The 16,009-nt window shown below is 37.0% G+C and overlaps 1 protein-coding gene across 2 annotated transcripts in view; it reads right to left on the reverse strand.

The window, feature by feature from the left end:
• Nucleotides 1-16,009, reverse strand: part of Foxj3 (forkhead box J3) — a 94,076-nt gene that overhangs the window by 54,269 nt on the left and 23,798 nt on the right. For both annotated transcript variants that reach the window (XM_042677053.1, XM_042677044.1), the window contains exons 3-4: nucleotides 12,606-12,930; nucleotides 925-999 (exon numbers count right to left, since the gene is read on the reverse strand). In XM_042677053.1, the coding sequence (XP_042532987.1) occupies nucleotides 925-999; nucleotides 12,606-12,930 (400 nt within the window). The remainder of the gene's footprint in view (nucleotides 1-924; nucleotides 1,000-12,605; nucleotides 12,931-16,009) is intronic.

A 16,009-nucleotide genomic window follows, 5' to 3' on the forward strand; every position in this document is an offset into this window, starting at 1 on the left:
AGCAATAGGCCTTTAAGACCATATGAAAGGCATGTTTTGGAAACTTCAAGAGGTTCTTCACAGAGTAAATTTTGAATGAAAAGAATCTAAATTCAAATGACAGATTAAGCAAATGATTATAAAGGATATTTTATAACATAGTAAACAAATATCTCCCAAGACATCGAGGAATATTTTTATGCAGGGTGTTTATATGATTAGACTTACACTTCCAGAGACATTAGCCTAAAGAAGTCTAACCATTCAAACAAGAATTTATATCTTACCAATAGCTACAATATCTAAAAGTCTTAATCTAATAACTTACGCAGACAACCAAGTATGGTCCAAACAGACATGGTCTGAGCTTTTGAAACCAAGCAAATTGCTAGAGGAATGGCTCAAGTAATAGAATACCTACCTGCTAGAAGGCTGAGTTCTATAAGGAGTACCAAAAAACCAACTATACCAACTTAAAGCCACACTACAGTTGACATGGCTACTAAAAGGGTAGGGGGAGTTAAAAAAAGATATCCCTGTAGATACAAACTTAAAAATGTAATGATAGAAGGATAGTCAAGAAAAAAAAATAGCTAACAAAACAAAGTAATAACATTGAAAGTCAGAATTTTTTCATTTGCTACTTATTACAATGTATAGTAGTTTTAAAGATTATAGTTCCTTACAAGCAGTTCCAACATCAAATTAAATTCAATGCACAACACTTACGAACACAACCAAAGACTAAAACAGGAAAAATAAACAATTGAAACTAACTTTTGCTGGCTTTCTCTTGCTTAAAAGCTCTCACTAACTGGCTGGTCCTTAAAACATACCAACTAAGCCAGGGTGAAATGTGGTAGAGGAGTACTTGCTACACCTCAAAGGTTCCTGATTAATAATTCAAACAGAAGAATCCAAATGCATTTAACAAAATAATCCTACCTTTCCAGGGTCATCCTTGGATCGAGGCACTTTAAGGAAACATTTGTTCAGTGACAGATTATGTCGAATGGAATTCTGAAATTAAAGAAGAAAATTCATTGGATGAATGGAATAAAAAAAATAAACTTTGAGAACAGAACCAGAAACCTAAATATTTCTATGCATCAGAATATAACAACAAATGGAATAAACATTTTGAATGATCTTCAAATTAAACCTGATTTTAAAATTATGCATGCTGAAAAGGGAAGTTATTAGACAAGACAATTTCTAGTGAATTCCACAATAATGTAGCATATTTTAAGTATTTAAGACCCTTTATTGATGCAGGAAGAAGCCTGATAATAACATTAAATATTAAAGGACAAATACAAAACTGTACACAGATTATGGCTTTAATTTATTCTTGGAAACAAATCAAAACACAAAATGTAAGTAGTTTAAGTGAAATTTTAGGTGATGACTATTTTCTTTTTTTTGAACTGTGGCCCTGGGCACTGTCCCTGAGCATCTTTTGTTCAAGGCTAGCATTTACCACTTGAGCCACAGCACTACCACCTGCTTTTTCTTTGATTAATTGTAGATAAGAGACTTTCCTGCCTGGGTTGGCTTCAAACTGCAATCCTCAGATCTCAACTTCCTGAGCAGTCGGGCCACTAGCGCCAAAGTTGCCTATTTTTTCTTTTTTGCTTTCCTGCAAGGTCTAGACAGCTTATAGATTGTATTCAACCACTTTTTAATCTTTTTTTTAATTTTTAGGGTCCGGTCATGGGGCCTGAACTCTGGGCTTGGGCACTGTCCCTCAGCTCTTCAGCTCCAGGCTAGCGCTCTACCACTTGAGCCATAGCTCCACTTCTGGCTTTTTTCTTTTTGCTTATGTGGTGCTGAGGAAACGAACCCAGGGCCTCAGGCATGCAAGGCAAGTACTCTACCACTGAGCCACCTTCCCAGCCCCTAGTCTTTTTTTTTTTTAATGATAAGGGTTAGGTATAATTCAATGGGCAAGTACTTGCTTAATATGCTCTTGAGGTCCTGGGTTCAATCTAAACTAAGATAAAAAAATGTACACAGATGTGCAACCAGACTTTAAAACAAAACATTACAGATCACTGAAAAACAATATATGTGTTATTTAATACATATATAATTAATGTTATTATATGATACATACATAATTATATATAACACACATATAGTTCAAGTCCTAGAAAGAAAATGAGGCAGAAGGAAAACTTCACAAATTAACAGTCAAAAAATTTCCAAAAATAACACAAGATACCACCCTACATACCAAGCACAGTAAATTAAAAATCTATCACTCAAGGGCTGGAAGTTATAAGTACTTGCTTTACTTCCTCAGCAAATCCCTTCAAAAAAAAAAACTATATGCATTCCTATATGCATTGTAGTTAAAATGACAAAAGCATAAACAACACCTTAAAAGTAGCCAGAAAGGAAACAAAGATTATAAGATTATGTATAGAAGAATAAAGAATTATAGTGGATGTTTTCAAAATTATGTAAGCCAGAAGAATAAAGAATTACAGTGGATGTTTTCAAAATTATGTAAGCCAGAAAACAACTGAGTGATATTTCAAGATACTCAAAGTGGGAGAGGAGGTGAAGGTCAACTATAAATGCAGTGAAAATATCTCTCACAAAGCAAGATAAAAAGTCAGGAGTGCTGACATCCCAGCACTGAGGCCATACTCGGGGGGAGGAGGGGATAGACTTCCAGATAAAAGCTCAAAGAATTTATTTTCTTTAGTCCTAACTAGCTAACATTATCATGAAAGTTCATCAGGCTGAAGAGTACCAGAAATGATAAAAATAAAGGTGCATTTAAAATTTATTTTCTTACTTGTAAAATTCTTCAAAGACTAAAGAAAATGCAATGATTTATTATAGGGTTTATAAAATATGTAAAACATGTGACAACAACACAAAGAATGGAGCAAAGGAATTGGAAGGATAATTTATAAAGGTCTTACACAACCATAAAATAGCTTAATACTATATAAAAGTAGAATGTAGTAAGTTAAAGATGTTGCAATGAATGGAATGTTTGTGTCCCCTCAAAATTCTTGTGTTGACAGCCAAGCACTGACTGCTCACATCTGTAATCCTAGTATTCAAGAGGCTGAAATCTGAGGATAGCAGTTTGACGCCAGCCTGGGCAGGAAAGTCCATGAGTGGAGCTGTAGCTCAAAGTGGCAGCCTTGTGCTGAAAAAGTCAGGGACAGTGCCTAGGCACTAAGTTCAAGACCCAAGATCAACCAAAAAATAAAAATAAAAATTGTGGGGCTGGGAAGGTGGCTCAGTGGTAGAGCGCTTTCCTTGCATGCATGAGGCCCTGGGTTCGATTCCTCAGCACCACATAAGCAAAGAGAAAAATGCCGGAAGTGGCGCTGTGGCTCAAGTGGTAGAACGCTAGCCTTGAGCTGAAGAGCTGAGGGACAGCGCCCAGGCCCAGAGTTCAGGCCCCACGACTGGACCCAAAAAAAAATAAAATAAAAATAAAATAAAATAAAAATTATGTTGAAACTTAATTCCAATGAAAAGGATTATTAACACTTAGAAAAGAAATTCTAGGAACACTCACTTGCCCCTTCTACCATGTGAGATTATACCAAGATGACAGCCGTCTATGAACCTTCACTAAGACTAGTACAACAGCTTCCAGATACCATATCTGCCAATAACGTCATCTAGGAATTCCCAAATTCTAGAAATGTAACAAATGTTTATTGGTCATACATTACCAAGTCTGTTTTTTTTTAAAGCTTTAGCAGCCTAAACATACTGTGATAGATAAATATAGGAAACTTACAGCAATCACTAAAAATAATTCAAGGGTTGAAGACATGGTTCAAGTGATAGAACACCTGACTAGTAAGTGAAAAAGAGTTCAAACCCCAATACCTAAAAAAAAAAAGACCAACACTAAAAATAATTTTAAAAGACATATACTACTAAAATAAATGTGGAATAAAATATAATAGTAATATACTGAAACCAAATCTAAAAGAACCAATCTCTACTTGGCCTTCTTCCTCTAAAAAGCTTAAATGTTGTAAATTTTTAACTTTCTAACCCTGTGTCCTTTTTTCATTTCCCTATATGCTGCGGTATCTGCTACCTAGTTGATCACATTTATAGCCATGACTTCAGTGATCATTCATGACACTTAAATACAATACAGACATTACTTCTGGGTACTAACATATATTTCAATTGTCAGTTGGACATCTCCAGAAGCACTTCAAATTCAACATGTCTGAAACTAAACTCAATCTTTATATCCAACCTGTGAGATTTTCCCTTCTCAGTTTAAAGACCTTATTGGTCAGAAACAGTTGCTCACAAAATTTTAACTACTCCGAAGGCAGAGATAGGACACTAGTGATTTGAGGCCAAGAACATGGTTTGAAGCAAGCCTGTTTCAAGAAGCAAGCCATACATACCTATGGTACTTGGAAGGTAAAGGTAGGAGGATCATAGTCTGAGGCCAACCCAGGACCCAAGTATAAGGCTCAATTTGGAAAAATAAATTTAAAACAAGTAGGGTAATTCTAGAGGCCAAATTCAAACTCCAATGCCACTACAAATTAATTCATTTACTAATCAAATGATTTTTTTAAACTGCTTCAATCAGAAACCTTTACCTTTATCCTTACTTCACCATCTAAAACAAATCTATCATTGTCTTGTTTTTTTTTAAATTTTACGTTCTTGTAAAGATGCTGTACCGAGAGGTTACAGTTACATCAGTAAAGTAGTAAATACATTTCTTATGGAGCATTGTACCCCGCTCCTTTGTTATTCTCCTACTAACCCTTTCCTCCCCACTTCCCACTCCCCCCCCCCGCCCCCGCAAAGTTGTAAAGTTCATTTCAACATAATGTCTTCTTTTTTTTTTGGGGGGGGGGGGGGGGGGGAGGAATTCCGGTCATGGGGCCTGAACTCTGACCCTGGGCACTGTCCCTCAGCACTTCAGCTCAAGGCTAGCGCTCTACCAGTTGAGCCACAGCGCCACTTCCGGCTTTTTTCTTTTTGCTTATGTTGTGCTGGGGAATCGAACCCAGGGCCTCATGCATGCAAGGCAAGCGCTTTACCACTGAGCCACCTTCTCAGCCCCCAACATAATGTCTTATGAGTAGCATTGTTGGAATGTATCATCTTGTGTCCTTGTTTCAGCATTTTGTTATTCCCCTCCCTCTCCCCAAATTAGATATATGTATATACAAGATGCATGGTACCAAGATCAAATACAGTGACATAGGAGGAAGAACATACAAAAGAAACAAAAAAAAATCACATAATACTTCAAAAACAACAACAAAGAAGGCCTCTTATGTCCATACTTTGGGGTTCATTTTCCTTAGGATCATCTTATATGGTCATATCTATGATCATATAAGATGATCCTAAGCAAAATGATTAGGATCATCTTATATGGTCATATCTATGATCATATAAGATGATCCTAAGCAAAATGAACCTATCCAAATACATAGATAGCTTTTGAATTTTTCTGCTCATCTGATAAGATTATCCTAAACATATACTAATTACTGCAAATAAAGGAAACCATGGGACCTCTATTTCTTTGGGTCTGGCTTATTTCACTTACATGACTTTTTCCAAGTCGTTCCATTTTCTAACAATTGGGTAGGTGTCATTCTGGTGGAATTACAGAATGCCACTGTATGTATGTATGTATGTATGTATATATATGCATGCCACATTTTCTTGATCCATCATCTACTGAGGGGCATCTGGGCTGGTTCCATATCTTAGCTATGGTGAATAATGCTGAGATAAACATAGTTGTGTTATAGCTTTAGTATGGCCTTGTTTGTGATCATTGGGGTAAATGCCCAGAACTGAGATGTCTTGTTAATTCTACCTTATATCTACCTACTTCACTCCATCTCGTGTTATGTTACTACCTCAGCCCAAGGCACCTATCTCATTAAAACTAATATAACAGCTTCCTAATTCATGCTCCCTTTCTTCTTTTCTAAGAACCCCTCTTGCTTACTGTTCAATTCGATCGTCAGAAGATATTTAAGCCAGGTGCCAGGGGCTCACACCTGTAATCCTAGCTATTCAGGAAGCTAAGATGTAAAGATCAAGTTTCAAAGCTAGTCTGGACAGGAGAGTCTAAGACCCTTATTTCCAATTAATTACCAAAAAACTGGAAGTAGAACTGTGACTCATGTAGTAGAGTGATAGCCTCTAGACCAGCACTCACACAAACAAAAAGCATATTTAGAAAATAAAAACACTCATAGAGATGGGAAAGCCTGGACATATATACTCCTCACAAAAAAATTGCTTGAGACTTTACAACTTAGATAGTATCTATCTTCTATAAGCCCAGGAAGTCAGGGGTATACAGGTCAGAATGATCCCCGTCAGTCTTAAGAAAAATGGCTCTAGTTAAATAATCAAGGCATGTTGGTTGACACTGATCCCAATAGTAGCCTCTCAAAGACTTGTGATATATTTTAATGAAAATTCCTAAGTTATTTTCTGAGTAACTAGTTCAAAATCTCTGGAATTGTGATATAAGAATCCAAATTTTAAAATCATTTATTTTTTTAACTTGAATTTAAAGTGGTACCGCCAATCCAATCAATTACAATCTGAACCTTCTCCCACTGTGACTGTCCTAATAGCTTCCTTCCCCTGCCCAAATACCTCAACCCATCAACCTATGTATTGATTTGTTCTACCCTATCCAGGCACATAAATTTTCAGAACTACTCCCAACATCTTAACTTCTGTCCTATTCTTGGAGCTACTGGAGATAGAGAAGGCTTCTAGTGAAGTACTACTACCAAACACAGATCTACTAAATAATTAAGCTTCATAATTTCCCTTCTTTTTGACCTTAGAATACACACGAATAGTCAGAGTGTCATGGTCAAAGGTTTTTTTCCTGTTATTTATTTGGTATGATGTTAGGTTTAAAAAAAAACCTTCATTTTTAGGGGTTCCTTTTCTCATCTCTTTTAATTTTTTGTAATTCATAAAATATTTAAAAGGTGATGGGGTGGCCTGGGAAGGTGCCTTCGTGGTAGAGTACTCGTCTAGCATGCATGAAGCCCTGGGTTTGATTCCTCAGTATACCACATAAACACAAAAAGCCAGAAGTAGCGTTGTGGCTCAAGTAGTAGAGTGTTAGACTTGAGCAAAAGACGATGAGAACAGTGCCCAGTCCCTGAGTTCAAGCCCCAGGACTGGCCAAAAAAAAAAAAAGAGGTGGTGGGGCAAATGCATGCATGATCCTCTCAGGAGATTGAGGCAGGAAGATAATGAATTCAAGACCAGCTTGGGTAACACAGCAAGACCTTGTCCCACAAGCAAAGAATCAAAAACTACTTGATGCTAGGTGCTGGTGGCTCATGCCTGTAATCCTAGCTATTCAGGAGGCTGAGATCTTAGGATCACAGTTGGAAGCCAACCCCAGGCAGCAAAGTCCCAATTAATCACTCAAACCTGAGAAGTGGCACTGTGGCTCAAGTGGTAGAGCACTAACCTTGAGCAGAAGCAGCTCAGGGACAGTGCCCAGGCCCTGGGTTCAAGCCTTACAACCAATAAAAACAATAAAACAAACTACTAAAAGTATATAAAAAGATACACTTAAAATCTTATTCTCTTCTACATCCCTTTCATTTCAGTTCCATCCATTTCTAGTTCATATTTCTTTCTGAGGATCTTTTGGTTCTAAAAGCAACATTATCCTGTACCACCTATCATCATTTTCCCCTCCTACACTTCTCTGTCTTTAGATCTAAATCATTTATTTTCAGTTGAAAGTGTATCACTACTTCTAGCAATTTCAAAGAATGATTAGGACTAAATACCAGCAAGTATCATCAGACTAGATTTGTTGCTCTCGGGCAGATTTATAATTCATTGGAAACTGAGGTCAGACAGGTTAATGAGGAACATAATCAAACTTTATGTGGTATTTAAAATTTGGACAAAATTCTTCAGTTGGGCAATCATATATTCATTCACAGGATCATCCCAACTCTCTACTTGCAATACTTATGACTTTCTTAATTTTAAAATATTCCTCTAAATCATACTCCTCTTCAAAATATAGCTCAATTACCACTTCCGTCAATAGCTTCCTAATGATTCTCCCTTCCTTTTATTTAATAGGACTTGGTGATGTACCAGTTAGCACTAATCCAAAAGTAGCCTCTCATATTCCCCACCAAATCTTAACTATAATCATACCCTAATATTTTATAATAGGTCACATACGTAGTATGTTCATGACTTAGTTCATAGTAGATATGCACAGTTACTCAACTATTTGTATAACAGTACTATTCCACATTTCTCTGTTAAAGCTTTTATATATAGGCACATAATTACTTGTTTGTATCTATTTTTTTCATCTAATAAGGGTAAGTTCTCTTAGGGCAATGTGCCAAGCCTATCAGTTTTGCCAAAGCCTACCACAATGTTTCACAAAGGTAGATGGTAAACATTAATCAGTGAGTGGACATAAAATTACCTGGGGAAAAAAAGGTTCCAAATTAGTCGTCCATAGGCTGAACACAGACAACTGACATATCAACACTGCAAAATATTTAAGAAACTTAGAATTGGTAACATTTAAAAATTGGAAAATTTCACTGAGCACTAGTGGCTCACACTCATAATCCTGGTTCCTCAGGAGTCTAAGATCTAAAGATCATCGATCCTGGGTGGGAAGGTCCGTGAGACTTTTATCTCTAATTAACCACCAAAAAGCCACAATGGAAGTGTGGTTCAAGTGGAAGAGAGCTAACCTTGATCAGAAAAGTTCAACGACACTACCCAGGCCCCAAATTCAAGCCCAAGAACTGACAGACAGACAAGGCAGGCAGGCACACATGCACACGTGCACATGCATGCACGCACACACACATACATACATATGCGCACACACACATACACACCACAGGAAAATTTCAGAAAAAAATCCAGATTATCACTTTCTTTGGTGAACTAGAAAATAGCTATTCTTTTTACATAAGATGTGCACTCTTCAGTTTGGTACCCTGCTTACTTATCTACTATTACCTGTCTGGTACATATAGGCATCTAAGTTTATAACAGTTGATAAAATACCCACAAATTCCTAGTGGCCACTCTCTATGTTTTCTAATGCCAAACAGATTTACCCAAATCTCCAAGCTCCCTCATCTACACCTGGACAGAAGACATCTTCAATGCAAAGTTTCACTGTTTAGGTAAATCACTGCTACTTGCTTTGATGTATGCTTTGATTCTTGGGTCAAATTTTATAATGTATTTCTCCACTGAAATACTATGTTAGAGTAGAAATACTATGTTAGAGTAGACTCTCATTCAAAGGATATTATTAGCAATCAACTCTCAGTAATGAAAGAGGGAACTCATCTTAACAAGTTCAACAGATGTTTATGTCATGTTTGCAAAATTATAAACCCTGTATACTAGTTAAGGTCATATGTACTGATATCTCCAAATCTAGCAATTCGAGCACCAAATCCATTTTTTTTCAGTTTTCCCCCAAAGATTTTTTTATTGATATTAAGCAACTATATTAATTTCACAGTACTGGGGCGTAGTTATACTTAGCTACAGTTACAAACACATTTTAACCTTCACAATAATAATCACCATCATTCTAATCTATAAAGCTTATGAACTCTATGAGCATTAACAATATAACCATTTCTTCCAGACTGGGTGATAAGTACATTTCTATCATTTTCTAGTACCAAATCTTGGCTATACCATTCTCTAGCCGAGAGACTTTAGAAACTTAACCTCTCTAAGCCTCAGTTTTCTTATCTTTAAAACATGGACAATGATGATCTACTTAATATGGCTGCTGTGTGGCTTAAGGAGACAACGGTATAAAAAGCACTTAGAATAGTGTTTGATACACTTAAAATAGAAAAAGTAACTACCATCTGAGTGTGTACAAAAGCAAAAACTAATAAAACAAGATTTGTGAACAAAATCTGAAATTTGAATACACAGCTATTAATAATAAATGAGGAAACAAAAAGCACATGCTATAGCATGGAAGACACAAAAATACAAAGTGGTCCTTTTTCCCTTAACATCTGATTATCTGTCATGATGCAAGGTATATCATTGATTTATAACCCATCAGCAAATATCTTTAATAAATTTAGTCAAATGCTAAGACAAAGATTGAAGTGAGAAGGCCTAGGAAAAATTTAAAGTCTCATCTGATAAATAACTAAAAACAACTAAAAATCCCTACAAAATCCCTTTCTTCCTCCCCACTTGGATGCACATACCCCAAAACCCATAACTAGATAATTTCTATGTAAGAAAATAAACAAGAAGGCACCAGAGGGTCATGCCTGTAATCCTAACTATTCAGCAAGACTTCATGTCCAATAAACCAGCAAAATGTCAGTCTACCAGATGTGGGTCAAGTTAGTAGAATACCAACTGTGAGCAAAAAGTTGGAGCACAAGACCCTGAGCTCAAGCCTTTGTATCAGCATCCAAAAAAAAAGAAAGAAAGAAAAGGAAAGAAAATGAATAAAACGTGCAGAAACAGCACTGGCGGTTAGTAGTTAGCCTGTAATGCTAACTACTTAGAAGTTTGAGATCTGAGGATCGTGGTTCAAAGCTAGCCCAAGCAGAAAGGTCTCTGAGACTCTTGTCCCCAGTTAATGACCAAAAACTGTCAGAAGTGGAGCTGTGGCTCAAGTGGTAGCCAGCCTTGAATGAAAGAGCCAAGCAAGAGCATCAAGTCCTGAGTTCAAGCCCCAGGACTAGAAAAAGAAAAAGGGGGAGGAAAAAAAAAAGGAAAAAGAGACAAAGAAATTAAGTTAGAATATTTGTTATATGACATAAATCAAAGGGCTCCTTAAAGAAGTGTAGACTACGAAGTAGTAGAGCGCTCGCCTTGAGCAGAAGAGCTCAGGGAGGCCCAGAGTTCAAGACCCATGACTGACCAAAAGAAAAAAAAAGTGTAGACAAGAAGTAGTTGTGCATGCTTGTAATCTCAGCACTTTGGAGGCAGAGGTAGAATACAGGTCAAGGCCATTCTGGGCTAGGTAGTAAGTTCCAATCCAGCCTGGGATACCCAGTGAGACTTTATCTCAAAAAAAACAAACAAAAAAAGTAGTTTACTTTAGGACTATAGCAAGGAAGCTAACAAGATGCCCTTGAACACCGTAAGGTGCCAAAAAGGGGAAAAAATGCTAAAGAAATAAAAGAGCTGGGTGCCAGTGTCTCACGCCGTAATCCTAGCTACTCAGGAGGCTGAGATCTGAGGCTCACAGTTCAAAGCCAGCCAGGGCAAGAAAGTCTGTGAAACTCTTACCTCCAATAAACCACCAGAAAACTGGAAGTGGCGCTATAGCTCAAGTGGCAGACCACTCGCCTTGAGCTGAAGAGCTGAGGGACAGTGCTCAGGCCCAGAGTTCAAGCCCCATGACTGACCAAAAAATAAATAAAGAAATAAAAGAATAGGACCAAGCTGTAAGAGCTCAACAGCCAAAGTTAGAACAATTTGGATGCCAAAGAAAACACAAAAAAATAAATATCCCAAGTACATACTATTAACAAATAAATAACTGAACAAATAATGGAAGAGAAAAAATAATTCTCTTACTGAAGAATGCAGATTAATAATTGTAGAAGGAAGAGAGGAAAAGAGAAAAATCGTCATTAAAGAAGTTATTACCAATGAATGCTAAAACTGATGGGACAATGTTTAAGAAGCAGCAAGATATTTGGATACTTTCAAAGTACCTACCCAAAACATTTTGTTATTTACAAAGTAGAAAATGTAACTTTAGAGCGAAGAAGACTGGCAGATATCACATTAACCAAAGAATCACAATTATTCTGACATCAGGTATCCTCTAATATGCAGAAGGACATATCACTTCTTCCTCACTATTTCTGCCAAAAATGTAGCACCTCCAACTGTCAGAAAATACCACTGAGGGAAATTATATAAGATATTTGACAACTGCTCTTCAAAAGTGTCAAAAACAAGACAAAAAAGACAAGAAATGACTGAGGAAGCTTTACAAATTTGAGATTACGACATACAGTATGGAATTCTGGGTTGGATCCTAGAACACAAAAGGACACAGTGGGGAAAATGATGAAATCTGAATAAAGAATAGAATTTACTCAGGAATTACCAGGATTACCTGGTCACTAGTATTGTACTAACATTAACGCCTAGGTTTTGATCTTAACTTTCCCCTCTCTACTTTTTGATGGTCCTGGGAATGAAATGCAAGACTGTAAATCCCAGACAAGTAGTCGACAACTGAGCTACATCTCTAATTCTTTTGGTTATCTGTGGTATAGTTATATAAAATGTTAACATTAGAGGAAGTTGATAAACGTATAAAATGAAATAGTCTATGCTATTTTTGTATGTCTTATATAAATCTAAAAGTCTTTGAAAACAAAGTTTAAGTCATTAAAGATGAAGAATATGGTAATATCATACTGCTTTTTTACAGTGTCATTTACCTAAACTTTGTATATTGGTTTTAAGGTATAATTATACCTTAAATTATATTAAAGCCTTAAGTTATATTAAAACTTCAGTTTCAACAGTAAATACTATTCTCATTGCTTACTATGCCAGAAAAATAATTTAAATAAAATACCTACCTTCCAACCACTGCCAGCCTCTCTATAGTATGGGAAGTTATCACAAATCCACTGGTAAATTTCACTTAAAGTCATTTTCTTTTTGGGTGAGCTATTAATTGCAAATGTAATGAGGCTGGCATAACTGTATGGAGGTTTCCCATCTTTGTGTTGCTGTACTTCTTCCTGGTCCAGGGTCGTATTTGGGTCAAGAAGTGCATTCTTCTTAGAAATTCCTGTTCCATGTGCATTTTGTGTAGCATCAGATTTTTGGATGGCTGCTCTCATGGTAAGCTGTGGTAACCAGTCCATGGATGTTAGGCTGCTCTCCAGTTCAGATGTCATCCTGAAGGTAAATAGACTCCTTAGTCAATATCAAGGAAAGAACCCCTGCTTCTCAAAATAATCCAATATTCACAAATCTAGGAGTTCCAAAGTGAGGGAAAGCCTGAGTTAAATCTGGAGGAAAAAGATTGAGGATGTTAATGACCAAATCAAATATTTAAGGGATCAACATTTCCGATCTTTTTTCTTATTTCTTTCCTCTCTAAAATATAACAAACTTCTTTTAAAGTGTTCAAAATATAGAACAATATGTACACAGAAACTGCTGTTGATATCAGTCTTTTTAAAAAGGAATACCTGCCACTTTAACAAGGTATAGTATCTTGGTATGAAAACTCAACCTGCAGTTCAGCTTACTCATCAAAACCTAAACCCTTAAAATTTGAAACTGTACCTTAATTTAATTTACACACATTTTAGGGAAGTTTTACAAACAAAGTACTATCAAAAATAAGGTGAAGACAAAAACGAAAATAGTAAGATGAAGACAAGAGCTTGTATGTATTGAAAAATACACACAAGAATTTGCATGCAAAGGAAAAACTGAGCAGGTAAGAGATAGGTAGAGTAAAGCAGGATTAACAAGAACAGCAGGAAATAAACTAGCTGGGAAAGCTGACCAGAAAGAGGAATGCAAAGACAAGGACAGTGACAAGCAAAACCAAAGGAGCTTAAGCAGTACCAGGCAGTTATTTTTCATAAACAAGCCAAGGAAGCAGCTTATAAAAACTTAAGAGTACAATCTATAAGACTAAAAGAAAAGTAACTTTAAAAGCTCAGGCCTAGGCAAATGTCCAATGAGTTACCTAATATATTTATCTCTAAGGTAAAAAAAATCCAGGCCATTACCACTCAAAAAAAAAAAAAAAAAAGACAAAACTTTCTAAGCTAACACGCATTCTAGAAAAGCAAAGATCCTGGTCTAAGAATTAAAGTGAGAATGTAGAATGTAGAAAGGAAGCATGACATATAACAGTGAAATTATTAACGTTAAGGCAGAGAATACAAACCCTTCTACTCAGGGATCAAAAAAGAAATAGTGGCCTCTTGCTGGCAGCTCATGGTTATTATCCTAGCTACTCAGGAAGCTGAGATCTAAGGATCGCAGTTTAAAGCCAGCCTGAGCAGGAAAGTCTGTGAGACTCTTATCTCCAATTAACTACTAGAAAACCAGAAGTGGGAGTGTAGCTCAAAGTGATAGAGCAGAAAAGCTCAGAGGCAGTGCCTAGGCCCTGAATTCAAGCCCAAGACCAACAGAAAGAAAAGAGAGAGAGGGAGACAAAGAGAGAAAGGGGGGAGGGAGGGGGGAGGGCAGGAGGAAGGAAGGAAACAGTGACCCTAATGATCAAGTAGAAAAAAAAAAAAAATGGGACTTTAGAGACATCAAAATAAAGGGAAAAAAAGGCTACTGGGGAGGCAGAAAGATCAGGCCAGCCCAGGCAAAAACAGAGACATTATCTAAAAAATAATTAAAGCAATAGGGTAAATGAATGGTTCAAGCCTAGTAGGCATAAGGCCCTGGTACCAACAAAATGAGAGCCAAGAAAAAGAAGAAGAAAGGAGAAAGGAGAAGGAGAAGGAAGAGGAGGAAGAAGAGGAGGAGAAAGAGGAGGAGGAGGAGGAAGAGGAGGAGGATGAGGAGGACGAGGAGGACGAGGAAGAGGAAGAGGAAAAGGAAAAGGAAAAGAATTTAGAGTACCTCAGTCATAAGACTGGTGTAGGGAATTGGTGGTACAGCACTAGAAAAAGGTTCCTCTAGCCAGGCACTGGTAGTTCACACCTGTAATCCTAGCTACTCAGGAGGCTGAGATCTAAGGATCACAGTTCAAAACCAGCCCGTGCAGGGAAGTCCATGAGACTCTTATCTCCAATTAACTACCAGAAAAACGAAGTGGCGCTGTGGCTCAAGTGGTAGAACATCCACCTTGAGCTGAAGAGCTCAGGGTTAGCACCCAGGCCCAGACTTCAAACCCCATTACCAACAATAAAAACAAAAAAGAAAAGAAAGAGGTTCCTCCAAAGTTTTCAAAGACAATCTGTGTAATAATTAGGTCATTGTTGTGCTTCTTCTAATCATCAATTCTCTAGAGCAAAATTTTAAGTACAGTATAAAAATATAGCTCAAAAAAAAAATATGGCTCAATTTTAAACTCTGAAACAATGGAGTTTCACTTTGTTCACAATTTATTAAACTTTACATATTCTTGGTAGTGAAGCAGAAAGTGCCTCCAATGTTGCTACTTGGGTTGTGGCTGCCTGCAGTGGTTTCCCATTAAGCAGGAAAACAAAAGATCACCATTAGATTTGGTCACATCACCAGTAACTTTAGAAAGAAGCTTATTAGTGGAATGGTGATGACAGAAGTCCACTTGTATAAGGGAACAGATGGTGGCAAATTTAAAAACAGCATCGGAGGCTCTGACGAATCTGATTATGGAAATCTGGTTAAGAAATGTCAGGCTCTTATTACCTCACCTCATTCCAAAAGCTTCCTAGCTGGCCTCCTGGACACTTGATTTCTCACTATGCCTCCCTCCCTGCTAATCACCTCAAGTCCATGTATAGTACAAGAGAAATCTCTCATGTCATTCCAAAACTTTCAGTGTCTCCTTTCTTCTAGTATACTCAATCTAAACTCATTTTCAAATGCTTTGGCTTTTACTAATCTTTTATCCTTCTCTAAATTCCTAGGACAACTATAATATGGTACTTAATATATTGCTTCCTATGCAAAATGACATCATATGTCTAAGTTTTCTACCTTTTCCCCTTCCAACTCCTCCCAACACACACACACACACACACACACACACACACACACAGAGCATAGTGACCATGCTAGTATATCATCCAGGATACAAATTATATGAAAAATAACAGCAATTCTATAAGGAATAGGGCTTTGTATGCTGGAATGACCTTTCCTCCTTATTCTGAGTAGCTTCTGTTTTTCCTTCAAAATTCAAACCAAACAACTTCCCCTGCCACCCAAACCCTGATCAACCCCTTCCCTCTTTCCATCTTCTATCATCTGAGATTCTGCTCCTCTAGAAGGTATAAATACCAGTCACAGGATTTAT

The sequence above is a fragment of the Dipodomys spectabilis genome, unplaced genomic scaffold, assembly GCF_019054845.1.
Source record: "Dipodomys spectabilis isolate Male_0828 unplaced genomic scaffold, ASM1905484v1 ptg000002l, whole genome shotgun sequence".
Taxonomy (NCBI): domain Eukaryota; kingdom Metazoa; phylum Chordata; class Mammalia; order Rodentia; family Heteromyidae; genus Dipodomys; species Dipodomys spectabilis.